Source organism: Schistocerca cancellata, chromosome 5, assembly GCF_023864275.1.
Source record: "Schistocerca cancellata isolate TAMUIC-IGC-003103 chromosome 5, iqSchCanc2.1, whole genome shotgun sequence".
Lineage (NCBI taxonomy): Eukaryota > Metazoa > Arthropoda > Insecta > Orthoptera > Acrididae > Schistocerca > Schistocerca cancellata.
In genome coordinates, this window is record NC_064630.1 from 155,898,270 (window position 1) to 155,921,025 (window position 22,756).

At 38.9% G+C, this 22,756-nt stretch overlaps 1 protein-coding gene across 1 annotated transcript in view; it reads left to right on the forward strand.

Annotated features, from left to right (window-relative positions):
• LOC126188956 (papilin) overlaps positions 1-22,756 on the forward strand; it is a 260,366-nt gene that overhangs the window by 162,644 nt on the left and 74,966 nt on the right. Inside the window, exons 26-28 of the mRNA XM_049930714.1 lie at positions 2,066-2,236; positions 9,580-10,005; positions 19,967-20,179. Coding sequence (XP_049786671.1) covers positions 2,066-2,236; positions 9,580-10,005; positions 19,967-20,179 — 810 coding nt within the window. The remainder of the gene's footprint in view (positions 1-2,065; positions 2,237-9,579; positions 10,006-19,966; positions 20,180-22,756) is intronic.

Consider the following 22,756-nt stretch of genomic DNA (forward strand, 5'->3'; position numbering starts at 1 on the left):
ATCTTTGTTGAGAATGTCTTTGAAATGTCTCGTCCATTCTTCCATGCTTATATAGTGTGACTGTGCCTGCTTTTGGGGGCGGATTGCAATGAATGGGTCTCTCCTGGCTTCTTCAGCTAGTCTTCTTCCCTCTTCTTCGCTGTGTGCCATTCTCTTCTCCCTTGTTAGTGTTTTGTAGGATCTTCTTTTCTCAGCATATGTGTGTAGTAGTGAGTGATTATCTGTGTCCGTTTTTAGTCGGTGTAAAGCTTGGAGTACTTCTTTTCTTTGCAGATAACACTCTTGATCGAATCATGGTTTAGCTCTTCTCACTTTCCTGGGGGTAGTTGCTTGTTTTAAGAGTTTCTCCAGTTCAAGCGCTGTCTCCTCTACATTTCAGTTGTCAATTAAGGACTCAATTTGTTCTATCTGGTTGTGGTATTCTTCCACTTTCCGTGAATCCAGTCTGCTCGAGAGCGGTCTCTTCTCTTGGTTCTCACTTGCCTTCCAATCACTTTGTATGGATATGTTCATCGGGATGTGTTTTCTTATAGGCGTGTGGTTTGCATTCCAAAGTGGGCTTATGTCCCCTTTTATGTTTCCTCTTATGAGGGCGATATCAATAGCACTTATGCCATTATGGCAGAAGTACGTAGGGACGTTTGTGTCGTTTAGCAGGATGAGGCCTTCTTCTTGTAGTGATTCAATTACTAATTTTGTTTTGTGATTCTGTACATCCAACCGACAGTTTAGATTCCCTGTGATAAGTAAAGGGATGTCTTTCTTGCTCCATCTTATTTGTTGGCCCAGTTCATCAATTATGTCTATGGCCAATTCGCTTGGCTGGAAGTAGGTTGCTAATATTGTGAAGTGTTTTACTTCTATTAGAATGGAGTGATTTAGTTCTGTTGTCACTATAATTAGTGTTATCCACAGTTTCAGTAGGACTGTTATTTCCCCTTGGGGTCGCCCCCTTTCTCCTTGCTTTGCCAGCAAATTTATGCTATAGAATTTCGGGTGTTGCCTATGATCTGAGAGAAAAGTTTCTGTGAATATTGCTACGTCATAACCTTTGAGAAAGTCTGTTGGAGCTATGCATGCTGCGTTTTTCAATCCTTCTACATTCCATAACATTATCTTCATGTTTTTTCTCCCTTCATTTTCTCCTGGTTTTGTCGTCTCCGGGTACATCTGGTTTTTACATTCTAATACCGGTGTGCTTCTCAGATTGTCTGCTATGTTGTGGCATTGCTGGTCTTGGGCCAGTGAAAATCGTGAGTTTCCTTCGATGACAGCCTCTTGTAGGTTGGCCGGTTTCCAGCTTCATTATATAGGAAGTCCTGGTCCCTGATAGGTTTATTTTTTCTTTCTCCCCTCTCATATCTTATCTGTCGGGTCTCTGATGACCTTACTTCTTTTCCTGTTATTTGCGTTATCTGTTCCTCTTTTGGGGGTGTGGGTGGTGGATCCTCTTCTGTTGGTGATGATGTTGCTTCTTTTTCCTCTATCGGGCATGGTGACGTTTGTGGGTCTGCTTCTGTTGGTGATGAGGTTGTTTCTTTTTCTTTTATATGGCACAGTGGAGACTTTCCTGCCTCTTCCTTCATTGGTAGTATCACGGGTGTCGGTGTCTGCCCTTGTAGTTTGTCAAATTTTTCCAAAATTTATTTGCACAGAATAGTTTTTCCGCAGTTGTTTCTGTGTAAACCATGCCTTGTGAAATGCTCTCTTTGTGAGCTTGTTGCATTTATGAAAGTCACATTTGAGAAGCTGCTACATATCTTCCTAAATATCCTATTTGTTCTGGTAATTTCTTTATTTACGCAGGACTCGACCATCAAGTCGTGTCTTTGAGGAATGCTTAGCATTTATACTTCAGAATGAGTAGCTTTCCCTAGAGTTTCCCTCAGTACTCTTCTTGCATTGATACTTTCGTTTCTATAAATGTCGTTTCCTCCCCCAATAATGACACATTTTGCACCTTTTGTTATTGATGTTTCCCAGGATTTCAACACTTCACTTAATGGCATGCCTGACTTGGTGATGCCGCTTAGTGGTAAATTATAAAAATGATATAATTTTTCAGAAAGCTGTTTCCTCCCTGATGAACATGGGCCTTGCTCTGAGAGTATGGCAAAGTGGTTTTATGATAGCCGGGATGGTGTGTGTAAACAGTTTCTGTATGGAGGCTGTGAAGGGAATGACAACCGTTTCTCCAGTCATCAGGAGTGTGAAGAGAAATGTGGTGATGTACAAGGTAATCTTGTTTAAACAGTCTCCAAACATGTTTTAAAATATTTATAACTATATTGTAATTTTTAAAATAATGACAAATTCTACACAAAAGAGCAGAGCTACTGTAACCAGATGTGTTTCTCTTTCTCATGGCATTACAGAATTTCATACCAGATGTAGCTGTAAATATTTTTACTAAACTGGAAGCACAGAAAAGAAAAAGAATTTGGTGGTAAAGTGAATAAATCTGCCAAATAAGAAGTTTTTTCTTTCCTTTTTTTTTTATTGAGAGTATTCACGGCTTATATAATGAACATTTTTTGTTGTTTGCATAGCAGGACCTAGTAGTTGTACAGATATTTTGTACACACCCTGTATTCCCCTAGATGACATTGGAAAAAAGTGGTACAAATACCATCTGTTTCGTGCATTCTGATAGTTTTGTCACTAGTCAACCATGTCTTGAGTTATATACATACAGACTTACTATGAATACAATAGTATGAAAAGGAAAGATTGCTACTCACCTTATAGAAGAGATGTTGAGTCGCAGTTCAGACACAACAAAAAGACTGCCATACATGATGAGCTTTTGGCCAAAAGGCCTTCTTCTAGAGTAGACAAAGGTCTGTTGGTCAGGAGCACAACAGGTATGGCAGTCTTATTCTTGTGTCTGTCTGCAATTCAATATCTCCTCTATACAGCGAGTAGCAATCTTTTCTTTTCATAACATGGTCTTTATTCCATCCTGGATTTTCCATTGTTTGAACTTCGTATGAAGATAAGATGGAGCTAGGGTTGCCATACGTCGTGGACCGTCCACGATTTTATGCTCGAAGATGGGTGTCCTGGACGAAGAGGAAAATGTCCATGAAAAACGTGGTTAGTAAGTAAAAAGAATTTTTTTACACAACTTTTGCCACTGGCCACCGATCAAGTGTTTCATAACTCCTCAAACTTGACAATAGTCATTGAAACCTGTGCTGATATTCCGTGTCACTTCAGAATTGCTTTGCTATTTTCAGAACAGACTGTGGAAGCAGTGCAATAATCAATTCTTTTCGATTGTTTCAGTTTTCCACAGCTGGTTTACAATGAAACCTCCAGTACAGTGTCTGAGTGTGTGTGTATAAAATAACTGAAATGCACACCAATGGTCACTTGCACAACATTTCGGTCCATGTTTCTACCACATATTTTTAATCACCAGATTTTGTCCTTGATTTTCGTCCTTGTATTATGGCAACCCTACATGGAGCTCCATTTGCTGAAAGAATCGGTCAACCTCCTCTTCTGTTAGACCTGTTTCAGCAAATTTGGAAAGGGTTATCTGATAATAGGAGCCTTAGTAAAGAATAAACCCCTTAACAATGTGCAGAAGGCTTTCACCATATGGATATTGTGCTTGTATTCCATGAATGTATACAGTGTCTTTGAAACTGAAATTTTGTATGTATGCTTGTTCAGTAACCTCCAGGTCTCATGATGAAACAATAATAATAAGGCATGATTTCAGAATGCACTTCCAGATTTTTCAATAACACAATACAGTGAGGAAAAATGGCTGTAACGGAAGTTAGACTACCTCATAAGGGTTCTAATTTGTCCAAAATGAAGATGTACTGAAAAAGTAGCAACTAATATTTTATAAAAAGAAAAATTCACCAATAAAAATGTAAACTAACAAGCATTCAGAATGGCTGGTCAGTACTTACCTTCAACAGACAATATTGCAAGTACTGCCAATGGACATATTTATAAATAGAAAAAAATCTGTATGTAGCTTTAGGAACTGTTGGTTTCACATCAGGTAGGAAAGAAGGATAGAAAGGAACTAACAGTTCTGAATTTAGGAATAGTTATTTTTTATATTTCTAAAAGTATTTGTTGCAGTACTTGCAAGTTAGTCTACTTCCTTTAAATATTATGGTTAACCAATAGTTAAACAAAGTACTGAATGTTCCTGTATGAAAAACACTACATTTTACATGCAAATGCCTTTGTTACATTATACGAGGGTGAGTCAAATGAAAACCTTAAATATATTTTTTAAATATTGTTTATTGTGTATAAGTGGTACAAAACTGTATCACTTTTCAACATAATCTCCCCCATGCTCAATGGAAGTCCTCCAGCACTTACAAAGTCTATAAATTCCTTTAGAAAAAAATTCTTTTGGTAGTCCGCACAACCACTCATGCACCACGTGGCGTACCTCTTCATCAGAATGGGACGTCTTTCTTCCCATTGCGTCTCTGAGTGGTCCAAACATATGGAAATCACTTGGGGCAAGGTCTGGTGAGTATGATGGATGAGGAAGACACTCAAAATGCAGGTCTGTGATTGTTGCAACTGTAGTATGGGCAGTGTGGGGCCTTGCATTGTCATGTTGCAAAAGGACACCTGCTGACAGCAATCCAAGTCAGTTTATTATATTGCAATCTGCAGATGATATTTTAAGGGGATCTGTGTATGATGCACTGGTGACAGTGGTCCCTCTAGGCATGTAAAGCTCCAAAACGACACCTTTTTCGTCACAAAAGAGAGTCAGCATAACCTTTCCTGTTGATGGTTCTTTTCGAAACTTCCTTGGTTTTGGTGATGACGAATGGCGCCATTCCTTGCTCGCTCTCTTTGTTTCCGGTTGATGGAAGTGAACCCAGGTTTCATCCCCAGTAATGATTCTTGCAAGGAAGCCACCACCTTCTCATTCAAAGCACCAAAGAAGTTCTTCACAAGCATCAACACGTCGTTCTCTCATTTCAGGAGTCAGCTGCTGTGGCACCCATCTTGCAGACACTTTGTGAAACTGGAGCACATCATGCACAATGTGGTGTGCTGACCCATGACTAATCTGTAAACATACTGCAATGTCATTCAGTGTCACTCGGCAGTTTTCCTTCACTATGGCTTCAACTGCTGCAATGTTCTGTGGAGTCACAACTTGTTGTGCCTGTCCTGGATGAGGAGCATCTTCCACTGAAGTCAACCATTTTGGAACTTCCTACTCCATTCGTAAACTTGCTGCTGTGGCAAACATGCGTCACCGTACTGAACCTTCATTTGTCGACAAATTCCAATAGGTTTCACACCTTCACTAGACAAAAACCGAATAACAGAATGCTGTTCTTTCCTAGTGCAAGTCGCAAGTGGGGCGGCCATCTTTATACTGATACTACGATGGTATGTGTGCATCTGCACTATTCTGTCACCTACAGGCCATTCTGCATGCTGTTTGTAGCACGCTTACCAACTTACAGGATAACGGCGTGAAATTTCGATTTGTTATTACAAATTTATGGTTTTCATTTGACTCACCCTCGTATTGTCTACATGTTGCTACTGTGTGTGTGAGGAAAGGGGAGGGAAAGGGTGTTACAAATATTCCCACGCACCCCCCCCCCCAATCTCTCTCTCTCTCTCTCTCTCTCTCTCTCTCCCTCTCCCTCTCTCTCTCTCTCTCCCCCCTCCCTCCTCCCCCCCTTCTCTCTCTCTTTCTCTTTCTTTTCTTTTTTGTGTATGTACCATATGGGATGCCAAATGTAGCTGGAGGTGCAGATAAGTTAATTTTGTAGGCTGATTGTCAAAAAAAACCTTTTCATTTCATGGCTAATCTATTTTTACTTGACTGCACTAGATATGTTTTAATACTGCTACATCCCCAGGTGCTCTGGATGCATTTACACACACTGTTATTCATTTCATCAGCTGCTCTAGACGTGTATACACGTACTCACTTGCCACTGCATACGTATGCCCGACATGTTACAACAGGCTGTCATCATCTCCACCTTTCCCCCCCTCCCTCTCCCCTCCCCCTCCCCTGCCCCTCTGAGTGCTCTGGAAGTATTAATGTGTGAGGCACTTATTGGCCAGGTAGAGTGGCCAGGTAGCAGCATTTCCACCATGAGTGCTCAGTAGCTTTCCAATATTCAGCCTGTGTGCATTTACTGCTGTGATCTTATTTGTGTTGCTGTTTTCATCTTCATTTTTGACAACAACAAAAATAGCACACCATTGTGATTGTACAGAGGAAGAAATCATAAAGATGGTGACAGGCATGTATAAAGACCATTTTAATAGCATTGATTGAGACACTATCTGGAAAGCTGACATCATTTCATGCAGATATAAAGCATTCTAAAGGTTGTAAATAAACAAAAGGTACCGATGGAAACCAAAATAATTAAAACATGTAGTTACTTAGTGATAACATCTTGTGACGTAATAAAAAACAGGTTTCGATCAAAGCCAAGTAGGCCACATAGAAAACCACAAATATTAATATGTACAATGCCACAGTATTCTTTTTTGATGAGATATTAAATGCTCTTAAGAGAAGTACATTGTTTCATTGAAAAAGCTATAGTTACTTCCATATCTCAATAGATAAAAAAGTTCGAGCATTAATCACATGAAAAAATATGCACCTCCTTGTGTGCTATCATTAGTAGAAAACCTTGTTTTGATATCTTGAACTGTTTATGAAATACGACACATATGATGTCCACATGATTCACGTTGCACATGGGCAAAATACTGGCCATTCAGTGTGCAACTGTCCCTTAGCTATAAAAACCAATGGTAATAGATATCACTCTGCTCTCAGCTTTAAATACAATTTAATATGTTAGCTACATTTCATACACAGCAATGTATGAGCTAAAATGTACCATACACAAAATCTATGCAATATGTTTTTATTTCTGCAAAATTTAGCCTGAAATATAATACATCATAAACAAAATCATATGAAATTCCTTTAGGAAAACAGCTGAGATAATATTAACCCATACAAGATTTGAAAATATTTTTGGTATCAGTTACTTCTGTTGAATAAAGGTAATGTTAGAGGAGGGTGTCCCTTTACACAATCATGAATGCTTGTTTGATCCAGTTCTGACTTGCCCACATGCCGTATCATTTCAGTTGTCTTTTGTCACTGAAAAATCAGCTTTTCAACAAACTATAATTGGTATCAACTGTTCCTCCTTTTCACCCATCTTCTGAGCCTTGACATGTGCACATGTTGCTTGAACAACAATGGCCTCTTAAAAACATGACTGTTCAAAATTGTCCGAACTATGTACTGCAGCAGTCGTCTGATTGTTAGAATTTTCAGGAAATCTACAGGGACCAATAAACATCCCATTAAATTTAGGTTTATATGACTTCTGCTCAGTATGATAAGTCATTTAGAATTCCAAGTGAGAAGAGAGCAAAACAGTAAACATAGCAAGAATGAGAAATAATAATGTGAAGAAATTACAAAGATTTGGAGCACTGTATAATTTGCAATCACAAATAGATAAAAAAGTTATCCATAAAGTGTGATTGCAATATTTCACTTTCTCTTTATTCTCTCTTTTACACCTCAGGTTCCACATCACAAACTTTTTTCATCCCCATGTTAGTTCATCATCATCATCATCATCATCATCATCATTTAAGACTGATTATGCCTTTCAGCGTTCAGTCTGGAGCATAGCCCCCCTTATACAGTTCCTCCATGATCCCCTATTCAGTGCTAACATTGGTGCCTCTTCTGATGTTAAACCTATTACTTCAAAATCATTCTTAACCGAATCCAGGTACCTTCTCCTCGGTCTGCCCCGACTCCTCCTACCCTCTACTGCTGAATCCATGAGTCTCTTGTGTAACCTTGCTTCTCTCATGCTTGTAACATGACCCCACCATCTAAGCCTGTTCGCCCTGTCTGCTACATCTATAGAGTTCTTTCCCAGTTTTTCTTTCATTTCCTCATTGTGTACACCCTCCTGCCATTGTTCCCATCTACTAGTACCTGCAATCATCCTAGCTACTTTCATATCAGTAACCTCAACCTTGTTGATAAGGTAACCTGAATCCACCCAGCTTTTGCTCCCATACAACAAAGTTGGTCGAAAGATTGAACGGTGCACAGATAACTTAGTCTTGGTACTGACTTCCTTCTTGCAGAAGAGAGTAGATCGTAGCTGAGCGCTCACTGCATTAGCTTTGCTACACCTCGCTTCCAGTTCTTTCACTATGTTGCCATCCTGTGAGAATATGCATCCTAAGTACTTGAAACCGTCCACCTGTTCTAACTTTGTGCTTCCTATTTGGCACTCAATCCGTTTATATTTCTTTCCCACTGACATTACTTTCGTTTTGGAGATGCTAATCTTCATACCATAGTCCTTACATTTCTGATCTAGCTCTGAAATATTACTTTGCAAACTTTCAATCGAATCTGCCATCACAACTAAGTCATCCGCATATGCAAGACTGCTTATTTTGTGTTCACATATCTTAATCTCACCCAGCCAGTCTATTTTTTTCAACATATGATCCATAAATAATATGAACAACAGTGGAGACAGGTTGCAGCCTTGTCTTACCCCTGAAACTACTCTGAACCATGAACTCAATTTACCGTCAACTCTAACTGCTGCCTGACTATCCATGTAAAGACCTTTAATTGCTTGCAAAAGTTTGCCTCCTATTCCATAATCTTGTAGAACAAACAATAACTTCCTCCTAGGAACCCGGTCATATGCCTTTTCTAGATCTATAAAGCATAGATACAATTCCCTGTTCCACTCATAACACTTCTCCATTATTTGCCGTAAGTAAAGATCTGGTCCTGACAACCTCTAAGAGGCCTAATCCCACACTGATTTTCATCCAATTGGTCCTCAACTAATACTTGCACTTTCCTTTCAACAATACCTGCGAAGATTTTACCCACAACGCTGATTAAAGAGATACCTCTGTAGTTGTTACAATCTTTTCTGTTTCCATGTTTAAAGATTGGTGTGATTACTGCTTTTGTCCAGTCTGATGGAACCTGTCCCGACTCCCAGGCCATTTCAATTATCCTGTGTAGCCATTTAAGACCTGACATTCCACTGTATTTGATGAGTTCCGACTTAATTTCATCCACCCCAGCCGCTTTATTGCACTGCAATCTATTGACCATTTTTTCCACTTCCTCAAATGTGATCCTATTTCCATCATTCGTATCCCATTCTACCTCAAAATCTGAAACATTACTGATCGCATTGTCACCTACATTGAGCAACTCTTCAAAATATTCCCTCCATCTGCCCCATGTTAGTTAATTAGAAATTATTAAAGTCTTCATGTATAAGCAGGATGTATCATCTCCTTCAGAGTGCTGCAATTGCTGCTCAACATATAAGCAAATAAGGCAATATCAATGTGCTTCAGAGTCGATAAAAACAAAATCTTCATTTCTTATAATTTTATTTAAAAAGAAAATTAAACTGTATATTTGTGGTCTTGTTGCAGAAAATGTTTGCTGAATAAATTGGCATTATAGAAAAATGTACATAGACTATGAAATTTTTTTTCTTTTTGCAGATATTTGCAATCTTCCTAGGGTTGTTGGACCCTGCAGTGGAAGCATTCCTCAGTGGTATTATGATAGAGTGACTGATTCATGCTATGAATTTGACTATGGTGGATGCCAAGGCAACAAAAATAAATTTGATGACAAACAGCAGTGTGAACAGTACTGTAAGAGGTATCACTTTACAACTTCTGCCCCTGATGTGAGTGCTTTGCTACTAACCACCCAGGATGATAGGATGAATGAGATAGAAAGTACAGATATCTGCAGTGCACCAGTAGATCCTGGTCCCTGTCAAGACTCAATTGTGTCATGGTATTATGACGAGCGCTCTGGAAGATGTGGATCATTTGCATATGGTGGTTGTGGAGGAAATGCCAACAGATTCCAATCAGAAGAACAGTGTGAGAGGCAGTGTGGAGCATTTAAAGGACAAGGTCAGTGCACTTACACTTTGGGACAAATAAATGATAGTAAAGTTTCAAATAATATAATTAAATGAAAAATTAAGTCTTATGGGCAGTGTATTAGTTGATGTCTGTCTTCAAAGGATCTCAGCTTCGAAACAACATATATATTTACATTTTTATTGCATCAGCTATTCTCTTCACATTAGAGAACACCATTGATAATGTATTTTATTTATTCATATGAAGGATATTGTGCCTTGATCTAGGCATGCTTTTGAACAACTCAGCTAATTCCATTTGTTTTTAATTGTGGCATGTCAAAGCACATAGTATGACTAAAAGTTGTTGTAATTCATATTCTGATAATTCTACAACTTACTTAGGTATAGGGCATGATGAAGCAACCAGGAAATATTTGAAACTTGTTTTTGCTTGCAGTTCGTGAGTTTTGTATATACAAACAGTCAGTGAGCAGGATATGACATATGTGGATATATACTAATATGCCAAAAAATAATGATCGCTACTTAACATAGGATTGAGTGCCATCTCATGGTGTTGTGGCATGTATATGATAAGGGAATTATATAAACAGAACATCATTCTAGTGGAGCAGAAACAAGTGGGGAATCATACTGGCAGTAATAATGGCTGCAAATGGGGATGTCCACTGACATAAGTGACTTTGACAAGGGGCAGAAGATTGTGGCCCAATGTCTGTGAATGAGCATTCCAGAAATGGTGAAGCTGGTCAACTGTTCACAAGAGCATTTGTGGAAGGTGGTTGAAGGATGATGAATCCACAGTTAGGCAACAATTTGTTGGGTATCCATGCCACATCACAGGCTTGCCCACTCTGGAAAGCAGAATCTGTGTCAGATCTGGTGATGGAGTACAATGTTGGTGCAGGCATAAGTGTTTTTACACCACTGAACATGGAGCTCTGCAATGACTCTTATGTATTCCAATGTTGACCTATCATCAGTTGCAAATGTAATTGACGTAAGATCATCAAGATTGGAGTGTGGATCAACAGAATTGTGTCATCTTGTTAGATAAGTCACATTTCTGGGTCACACCAGGTCAATGGACATGTCAGTATATGCTGACATCAAGGTGAGCGGCCGCTAGAAACAGGCACCATGTCTTGGATGCAGGTTGATGGGGGCAGTATTATGCTATGGGTGACATTCACCTGGCTTCCATGGGGCCTATGGTATTAATCAAAAACAACAGAAAACTACATGAACAGTAACGTGAGCCACCTGCATTCCTTCATGCTTGGTGCCTTCCCTTGTGCCAATAGCATCTTCTAGCCGAATAACTGTCTGTGTCACAAGACCAGAATTGTGCTATAATTGCTTGAGGAGCATGGTACTGTGGATGTTTTGGCCACCAGATTTGCCTGATCTGAACACTATGGAACACATCTGGGCTGCTACAGGGCACGAGCTTTGCACTCACAAATCACCAGCCCAAAATTTAAAGCAACTACATGACATGTGCATAAATATCTGGTGCCGTGTACATCTGGTAACCTAGCAAGGGCTTGTTGAAACTATGCCATGCAGTATCACTGCATTTCCAGAATTGCTGCTGTGTTGCATTCGAAAGGTGGACCAACTCCCTACTAAGCAGGTAGTCATAATGTATTGGCTCATAAGTGTAAGTGACAGATACGGAAATAAGAAATCTCCTCCATACCAACTGGGATCGACTCTGAAAACATCACTCACACAAAACATTGGTCATGCAAATATGATTGATCATATGTGGTATCAAGTGAAATATGTTACTTGGTTGAAGGTTCAATGATAGAAAGGACACAGCTTGAATGAAAAGTCATTGACAGATGTTGTGAATTGGTGTTGAGGAGCCACTCTCACATCAACAGTTTATATATGGAAATAAGAAAATGAATCCTAAACACCCATGCAAAACATGATTATATAATCTTATTCCACTATTATGTTGTCTGGTAAATATGTCTTGAGGACAGGCAGGTTTTGTCAGACAGCCCGAGGATGGAAGATTTGGTGTAAAATGTAGTATGTACAGTGGTTACCAAATGTGATCCCTCTCATTTTGAGGCACCAGTGTGTTAATCCTTGGGAGTGTCTGTAATACCTCCATACGATACTTTATCAGTTTATGTGACAGTGTCTTCCTGAGTTTCATTTGTGTGTTATAAGTGCATAAAACTTAATATGAAATAGATTTAATGCATGTCACAACAAATAATACATCATATATTATACATAACTGTTCTGTAAATTTTAGTACCTGTTTTTCACCATATTATGTACTGATAGATGAATAACATACCTAATTTTAGTCCAGAGCTGTCTATCCCATGGAGTATAGAGTAATATTTTGTTACCTATTTTATCGTAAGGTTTTGGTACAAAAAATGCATGATGATCATGGAGTATGACATATAGACCCTCATTACAGATGATTCTTAATTCAAGATGTAAACTGGTTCCCAACATTATTAGTCAACATGTAGCATGCTTATGTTAGTTAATTTTGTTGTAGTAATGTTTTTGTCTATGATCATGTGAAATTATTACTTTACCTGCACTTTTGACTTAAGCATAAGAACATTTACTGAGCTCATGACTGGAAGAGCTTAAGGAATTTGTAACACATAGTCAACAAGTAATGTTGTTGTGTAGTATATGCAATGGCATAATGTAATTTTTGTAGAAAAGGTTGTCTTAATGTGAAGAGCTGCATCTGAGCATAGATCTGGTGGCCATAAAATCAATCATGACACAATAAAAAGAAACTGAAGATAATTTTTGCAGTCAAGAGGCAAATTTATTTTTAATTTCAACTTAACCTACTGCCACCAGCTGTAGTGCATGTAGTGTGGCATAGCTGTTAGCGTTGTTGGCTAGTGTACTGCGGATTGCCATTTCAGACTTGCTAACCAGCAAATATTTGTTATTTAGTGTTTGTCATTTTTGGAAGGTTCTCAAAACTTCTTGTGTTTGTGTATTCTGGAGTAATCAGTGTTTGTATAAATAGCAGCACCCTCTGCCCAGGAGCTCAGTTCTGTTCTTGCTGTAAGTTGATGTTTGTAATAAACATGCTTTCACTGATAAGTGTTGTACTTCATTGATGACTCTGATTTTGGATTGGTTATTGAGTGTGGTTACGATGTGACATTGTTCAGTGAAAACTCCAGGTACTTCAAAATATCTGAAGCACTGTGGCTCCAATTAGGCAATGCAACAGGTGTCACCTATACTGACAGGAACTGGAGAACATGCAGTATATTTATTCCCAAGTTCTATATATCCAGGATACCAATGGATTCCAGACCAGCAATAAGTTAGGTGCACACAGGCATCCATCAGTGTTTTTCTGAGAAGCTAGTCAGGAAACAACAAAATGGTTAATTGAGTCCACTGAGTCGTCAAATACAGTGGGGCGGGTGACATGAAGTGTTTGACAAATGTGTAGTTTTACTTGGATGGCACAGCACAGCAATGGTCCAAGAACATCAAACAGAAACTTGATAGCTGGGACAATCAATAGCTAGCCCACTTTGAAGAGGAACAATTGAAAAACAGAGCCCAGTGTCAGGAGGAAACAACACAATTCAACACACACAACCTTTTGGCACTACACCACATTGTGAATCCAAAAATGACAGAAACTGATAAAATTTCACATTTGATGACTGGGATCACGGAAGACTTGTACCAAGCTGTTCTGGTAAAGGATGTTACAACAAACAAAGAATAAGTGGTACTAGTGCATTAACGAAATGCAACAGATACTAGTTGAATGAAAGAAGTGTGGCCAACTCCCAAATGTGGTCCCTATGGCAATTGCAGAAGACAACCTTGACCTTGCCTCTCTCAGAAACGAGATAGTGAGAGAAGAGAGCATTTTAAGGGAACCAGAGTAAGCAGTAGATAACCGACATGAATGTCGACCCTATAAGTCAGGAAGTACTAGAGAAGATTGAAGAAGAAGTTGATCTTTAGCACCAATCTTCGCCACCAGTTGAACATACCAGTAAGAATGGACTCAACGAACTTATGCTGCAGTTGTCAAATGGCAATTCTGCACCTCAGAAATAGAGTTATTTCCAATTCAAATGCCAAGTTTAATGCCCCACAGAAAAAAAGATATTTGGAGGATAGAGGTTAGCAAAGAGGTGTGTTTCCACCACGTACTGTCCACCCCAATAGCTTAGTGGTCAGTGTGACAGATTGCCGTCCTACGTGCCTGGGTTCGATTCCCTGCTGGGTCGGAGATTTTCTCCGCTCAGGGACTGGGTGTTGTGCTGTCCCCATCATCATTCCATCCCCATCTGGTGTGCAGGTTGCCCAATGTGGCGTCGAATGTAATAAGACCTGCACCAAGGCGGCTGGACCTGCCCTGCAAGTGGCCTCCCAGCCAATGATGCCAAACGCTTATTTCCATTTTTACCATGTACTATCTGTTGTACTTTACTGTGCAGAGAGCAAGTGTGTTTTCAATAACTACTACACTGCCAGATGTCAACCATCACAACAGTTCTGTTCATGCCACTCAATTGCAGATGATTACAGCTGACCTGTGAGATGAACACTATCACTGCACCCTGGACATGTTATTTCCTAACAAGCCATAGCCATTCTCTGTTGTCATATAGAGGTTTGAGCCACTCATCTACCCGCCGAATTCTGGAAAACTGAGCGAGGCAAACATGTTTGGAGGTGAGGCCATCGCAAATGGAAATCTTCCATGAATGACAGTCACCAAGATACCAGGAAATCTCATTAATGTTGTCACTGACAGCGAACTTGTCTGGGTACTAGGCTACTGGCAAATTGAGGTTGATGACAATGACAGAAAAAATACTACCCTCATAACACTTGATGATATCCTTGTGTTCAAGATCATGACATTTTGACTGTGTATCACTCCATTCACCTTCAAAATCATGAGGGACAATTTGCTGCAACACATTAAATGGGTGACATGTCTTTGCTCTCCGGATGTTACTGTCATTTTTTCAGAGACATTTGAAGAACATCTAAGCTAACAATCTTGAAGTGTATTCAAGCAGCAAGCCTCAACTTGAATCTGAAAAAGTGTCTCTTTGCTCTCCAAGAAATAAAAATCTTTCAGCATGTAATGAATACCAGTGGTGTTCATCCTGATCCAGAGAAAATAAGAGCAGGATTAAATTTTCTAACTCCTCAGCGTATTCATGATAAAGGAAGTTTGCTCAAAATGTGCTCATACTGTTGGACTTCTGTACCATTGCAAGAACTACAACAGAGAGGTGCCAAACTTCCCTGGATTGAGGCACAAGGAAGAGCTGTCTTTATTCTTAATGAGGCACTAAAATCTTCTCCAGTCCTAGCAGTGTATGACAAAAATGCTGAGACAGAACTCCACATCCAGCAGATAAAGTACAGGTGCAGTTCAGGTTCCGACTGAGGAAGGTGCTCAAAAGATGATAATTTATGCCTCCATAGCACTCTCTAAGCCAGCGATGATCTATTCTATCACTGAGAAAGAGTGCCTTGCAGTTGTTTGTGCCAAGCCATAACAGATTCTGGCCATATTTATTTGGCAAACTGTTCACTGTTGTGACAGACCCCCCATTCTCTATGCTGACTAGCCTGAAGGATCTATTGGTTTGACTTACTGGATGGGCACTGAGGCTTAAGGAGTATGACATCAAAATGGAACACAAATACAGAGACAAACACAAGGACACCACCTGCTTTTCAAGGAATCCTTTTGTGGATGAAATCTCAGTCATTGCAGCACTAAATGATATGGCTGCTGAACAGAGGGAAGATGCAGCATTGCTGAAACCATAGAAGCCTTGAAGAAGGAGGGAGTATCTAAAGGAGAATTTAAGTTAATAAACTGAGCATTATACAAGAACTGTGATCCAATGGGGAGAAATAGTTGCTCATCATGTCAGCTCTTCTACAGCTGGCTATTCTGAAGTATTGCCATGGCATTTTAGCATCTGGTCACCTGGGATTTTTGAAGACTCTACACAGAATGAGATGCATGTTATCATTGGCTGGGTCTCTACCAATTCCTTAGACACTATGTGAGCCACTGTAAGGAATGCCAGTCACAGAAGCACATTCTGCAGTTACCTCTGAGGCATGTGGTACCAGTTCTGCCTACATCAACGCCATTCCACCAAACTGGAACTGACATCTTGAGGTGGGGGGGGGGATTCCAAACACAACGAAAGGGAATTCATAGATTATAGTCTGCACAGGCTATCTCACCCAGTACACTGACACCAAAGCTGTGTTGACTGCTAAATCTCCAGGAATTGCAAAAGTTCCTTCTAGAAGACATCATTGTGTAGCACCTCATGTGATGATCTTGAATCATGGAAAAGTTCTCCAGTCAAGATGGTATCAGAAGTGATTTCATGTTATGGCATCACTCACAGGATGACAATTGCCTACCATCCACAGAAAAATGGCCTCAGAGAATGCTTTAATAAGACGTTGGCATGTATGCTCTTGATGTATGCTGATATCAAAAAGAGAGACTGGAATGTTATACCACCTGTTGTTACATTCGAATACAACACTGCGAAGTAAGATACTGCAGGATTCACACCGTTCTTTCTGCTCCACAGTCACGAGGCAGAGACAATAATGGTTACATTATTCACATTTCAACTGTGTGAAACACTTCATCACCACTACCAAAGAAGCAATGCACTGGCTTGCTTACAGACCCTGGATGGCCGGGAGAGAGACCGAGAATGCCATAGCTTCAAATTCCAACCAGTGAGATATAGTCTAGGACTGTGCAGAGAGTAAGACTGTTTGAAAGTTACTAACACACTACTTTGGGCCATATCATATCCCTCATTGTTTGTCAGATGTTACATATGAAGTTGAGGATTATGACCCTTCATCAAGATGACAAAAGAATATGGATGTTGTCCATGTCCTCCATATAAAGCTCTACTACAGTCATGAGGCGCAGACCGAGGTTCAAGGAAGCTGAAAACCTTCTCAATGATCATGAAGTTCTGGTGCAGGCACCATGATGGCATGGTTAGCATCACTGGCTAGCATCAAGAGTGCCAAAATCAGAGGGGAGGGGGCAAGATGTGGAGGTGTGGAGTACTTTTAATAATTTGGAAGATGAATGGCAACTTATAAGTTACCGTAAAAAAGTTCCAGTTCTGACCCTGTAAAACATGCATAACAACCAAGTTTTAAATCATTTTCTTGAGAGAAAAACACCTGATAACATTTTTTTTCCTTTCCCTGAGAGGTGGTGGGGGCATTGGATAAATAGCAGCATTCTTTGTCCAGGAGTTCAGTTCTGTTCTGCCTGTAAGATGGTGTTCATAATAAACATGCTTTCAGTGCTAAGTATTGTACTTCATTGATGACCTTGGTTTTGGATTTGTACTTGAGAGTGGTTACAGCATGACAATACAACTGTATCCCCACATTCCATCATTGTTGTTGTTGTTGTGGTCTTCAGTCCTGAGACTGGTTTGATGCAGCTCTCCATGCTACTCTATCCTGTGCAAGCTTCTTCATCTCCCAGTACCTAATGCAACCTACATCCTTCTGAATCTGCTTAGTGTATTCATCTCTTGGTCTCCCCCTACGATTTTTACCCTCCATGCTGCCCTCCAATATTAAATTGGTGATCCCTTGATGCCTCAGAACATGTCCTACCAATTGATCCCTTCTTCTAGTCAAGTTGTGCCACAAACTTCTCTTCTCCCCAATCCTATTCAGTACCTCCTCATTAGTTATGTGATATAACCATCTAATCTTCAGCATTCTTCTGTAGCACCACACTTTGAAAGCTTCTATTCTCTTCTTGTACAAAATATTTATCGTCCATGTTTCACTTCCATATATGGCCACACTCCATATAAATACTCTCAGAAGCAACTTCCTGACACTTAAATCTATACCCGATGTTAACAAATTTCTCTTCTTCAGAAACACTTTCCTTGCCATTGCCAGTCTACATTTTATATCCTCTCTACATCAACCATCATCACTTATTTTGCTCCACAAATAACAAAACTCCTTTACTACTTTAAGTGTCTCATTTCCTAATCTAATTCCCTCAGCGTCACCCGACTTAATTCGACTACATTCCATTATCCTCGTTTTGCTTTTGTTGATGTTCATCTTATATCCTCCTTTCAAGACACTGTCCATTCCGTTCAACTGCTCTTCCAAGTCCTTTGCTGTCTCTGACAGAATTACAATGTCGTTGGTGAACCTAAAAGTTTTTATTTCTTCTCAATGGATTTTAATACCTACTCCGAACTTTTCTTTTGTTTCCTTTATTGCTTGCTCAATATACAACCACTGCTTCCCTTTCATGTCTCTCAACTCTTATAACTGCCATCTGGTTTCTGTGCAAACTGTAAATAGCCTTTCGCTCCCTGTATTTTACCCCTGCCACCTTAAGAATTTGAAAGAGTGTATTCCAGTCAACATTGTCAAAAGTTTTCTCTAAGTCTACAAATGCTAGAAACATAGGTTTGTGGTTCCTTAATCTTTCTTCTAAGATAAGTTGTAGAGTCAGTATTGCCTCACGTGTTGCAACATTTGTACAGAATCCGAACTGATCTTCCCCCAAGGTCGGCTTCTACCAGTTTTTCTATTTTTCTGTAAAGAATTCGCATTAGTGTTTTGCAGCTGTGACTTATTAAACTGATAGTTTGGTAATTTTCACAACTGTCAACACATGCTTTCTTTGGGATTGGAATTATTATATTCTTCCTAAAGTCTGAGGGTATTTTGCCTGTCTCATACATCTTGCTCACCAGATGGTAGAGTTTTGTCAGGACTGGCTCTCCCAAGGCTGTCAGTAGTTCTAATGGAATGTTGTCTACTCCCGGGGCCTTGTTTCGACTCGGGTCTTTCAGTGCTCTGTCAAACTCTTCACGCAATATTGTATCTCCCATTTTATCTTCATCTACATCCTCTTCCATTTCCATATTATTGTCCTCAGGTACATCGCCCTTGTATAGACCCTCTATATACTCCTTCCACCTTTCTGCTTTCCCTTCTTTGCTTAGAACTGGGTTTCCATCTGAGCTCTTGATGTTCATACAAGTGGTTCTCTTATCTCCAAAGGTCTCTTTAATTTTCCTGTAGGCAGTATCTATCTTACCCCTAGTGAGATAAGCCTCTACATCCTTACATATGTCCTCTAGCCATCCCCGCTTAGCCATTTTGCACTTCCTGTCGATCTCATTTTTGAGGCGTTTGTATTCCTTTTTGCCTGCTTCATTTACTGCATTTTTGTATTTTCTCCTTTCATCAATTAAATTCAATATTTCTCCTGTTACCCAAGGATTTCTACTAGCCCTCGTCTTTTTACCTACTTGATCCTCTGCTGCCTTCACTACTTCATCCCTGAGAGCTATCCATTCTTCTTCTACTGTATTTCTTCCCCCCATTCCTGTCAATTGTTCCCTTATGCTCTCCCTGAAACTCTGTACAACCTATGGTTTAGTCAGTTTATCCAGGTTACATCTCCTTAAATTTCCACCTTTTTGCAGTTTCTTCGGTTTTAATCTATAGGTCATAACCAATAGATTGTGGTCAGAGTCCACATCTGCCCCTGGAAATGTCTTACAATTTAAAATCTGGTTCCTAAATCTCTGTCTTACCATTATATAATCTATCTGATACCTTCTGGTATCTTCAGGATTCTTCCATGTGTACATTCCATCATATGTATGATATTTTATTGTATAAGTGATGCATATGATGCTTTTCTTTCAGTGCTGTTCGAGTGTATGATGATTTACCTGTAACTTAGCTTTGCATTAGAACACAAATGTTAATACCTTGTTAAAATGATGTGTTCATTTTCAAATTAAGGGAATTAATAATATTGCTTATAATTATGTCCCAAACAAAATAATCTAATGACTAAGGAGTGAAAATAGTGGTTACCATTTTGCATCTACATCCACAAAAATTATTTTCTTTTTCAGATGTTTGTAACATCCCATTTGATCCTGGGTATTGCCAAGATGCACTGCAAAAATGGTACTATGATGGAACTTCTCGAAGCTGCACACAGTTTAGTTACACAGGCTGTGGTGGAAGTGGAAATCGTTTCAGTAGCCAAGAAGAATGTGAATCTGTTTGTTTACAGTATCAGGAAGTTCCTCCACTTGGCAATGACACTGCTCTTTCCAGACAAGGTATTAAATTCTAGAAGCATAGGTTTTTTAGGATGTACCTTTATGTTCTTTGTGTTGTTTCCAGTATTGTTGCAGTTACATTCGTTACTTTTTGTTGTAGGTATTAAATGAATACAAATAATTGCAGCAAGTTATAATCTATTTACAACATAGGTATAGTAGAATGTAAAAGAGGCCTCGTATGTGAAATTTTTAAACAGTTTACTGCACACTGTATTAAGTACCCATTGCAGTGTTGGGGAAATTATACAGAAATGGTTCATAACTGAAACTTCTTGGCAAATTAAAACTGTTTACCATACCGAGACTCAAACTGAAGACCTTTGCCTTCCACAGGCAGTTGCTATACCAGCTGAGCTACCCAAGCGTGCCTCATGACCCATCTTTACAGCTTTACTTCCACAAGTACTTTCTACCTTTCAAAAGGCAAAAGGCAAAAGTACTGAGTTTGAATCTTGGTCTGGCACACAGTTTTAATCTGCCAGGAAGTTTCATATCAGTACATGCTCCAATGCAGAGTGAAAGTTTCATTCTAGTTCATATCTGTAAGCCACATTAATTACTGATGCACTGGCACTTGTACTCCCGTGAGTGTATTTTTTAGGTGGCTTGCAAAACCCATTCAGTGATGCTTAACCACTTGTTATATATGCTATCCAGATTCATGGAATATGTCTTACACAACACAACAATAGGTAGGACATCCAAAGTTCACAAAAAAAAGTACATGTCTCTTAATTTCAAACTGTGGAAAATCCAGGAAGAAATAACAACTATATGTATTAGTTTAGATTACTGCTCATCATGTGGAGGAGATGTTGAGTGGCAGATGGCACATTTAAAAGTACATTAAATGTAAAATCCAGGAAGAAATAACAACTATATGTATTAGGATAGATTACTGCTCATCATGTGGAGGAGATGTTGAGTGGCAGATAGCACATTTAAAAGTACATTAAATGTAGACTAAGCTATTAAACAAAGTTACAAAGTTCTTTGTCAGATTTAGAAAAACACTCACACGTGGCCAGTGTCAACTCTGGGTGCTGTATCGGGAGATGCCTGGAGACAACAGTGACCACTTGTGTGAGAGTTATACACTTATTAATGTGTTTTTTCTAATTGTGATGAAGGATTTTGTTCAATAGCTTAGTTTTTTTTAGAGTACTTTTATATGTGCCTGTTTTCTGATCAGTGCTTCCTGTATGTGGTGAGTAGCAATCTCATCTTAATTCATTGTGTTGTTAAATATCTTAATGTAGTTTACAGTTGTGTGCACTAGTCATATAGTCAATTCATAAAATGTTTGTTTCCCTTTTCTCCCTTAGAATTAGTTTATGTTGTGATAATATTAAAAAAGTGAAAAAATGAAGCATAGATCTTCATGTGAACAAAAATTTATGTTCACAATATTTGATCTGATGAATTAACCATTGCACTGAACAAAAACTTGATTGTTGTTCTATTCAAACTGTTAGATACAATAAAGAAAAAGTATCTACTTGATTTCACTATCATTGTTGCATTAAATAAATGACTTGTAGCATTTGTTTTGCTTCCTTCATACATAATGCTTAGTGCAGATTAATGAAAGAAACATTTTTTTCATTGATCCCTATCTCATTCCTTCATTAAAAATGAAAAGTCCTTGAATACACAATGAAAGAGTTTATAGGGTAGTTCTATTAATCTGGCTGTTGTATTTGTAGAAGTTGGTGCAATTGTTTTATCACTACAAAATGGGATTTTAATTTTAGCTAAAGAAAAGTACTTTGAACTGATTCATTAGGTCAGTCCTCTAACACTGTACAATATTACCCTGTTCCATTTTATTGTCTTCAAAATCCAAATGATTTTCCCATCCTTACCAAAAATGTATCCACTGAAGCAAGCATTTTTAGTTTCTGCCCTGTGACTCCAGATTCACAATTTAGATAACTCATTAGCAAAGCTGGAATCCAACTTGCATACGAAGCTTGTATTTTTAAGTGTTCATCAGTATATTGATTGAAATGATCACTGCTTTAACAAAGTCACGAGTCTTTAATCTTCGACCTGACATTGCCATATTGTGAACTCTTCTAACGACTTATTGAGTATAACGAACAAAGGATCCAGAATTGTCACAATCAGTACTGTTCATGTTCAGTTACATTTAATAAAAAGGTAATATTTATTCACAGAAACCATCTGCTTACAATGGAGCACAGTAGCCAGAAGTTAATCAGCTTAAGTGAAATCCACACATCTACTAAATCAGGACCAGTTACAGGCAGCTATAGATTTACATTTCTCTCTCCAGCCCTAGATGAGTCAAATGAAGCTTGTAAGACTAATAAATGCAATTTTATAGTGCTGTTGTTTGCCGCGCATACAGCTCCATGTTTAAATTGTTCCCCGTGTTATCTGTTTTTATATATTTTTTTTGTTTCTTTTTTATTTATAATTCAAATAGAAATGATGAGCATTTGTTTTATTAAGTGAAACATTTTAGATGCTACATAAAAAATCTCTGTTTAGCAATATGTAGGCTTCCTGTAGACTCAGGACCATGTGCTGGGGGATACCACAAAAGAT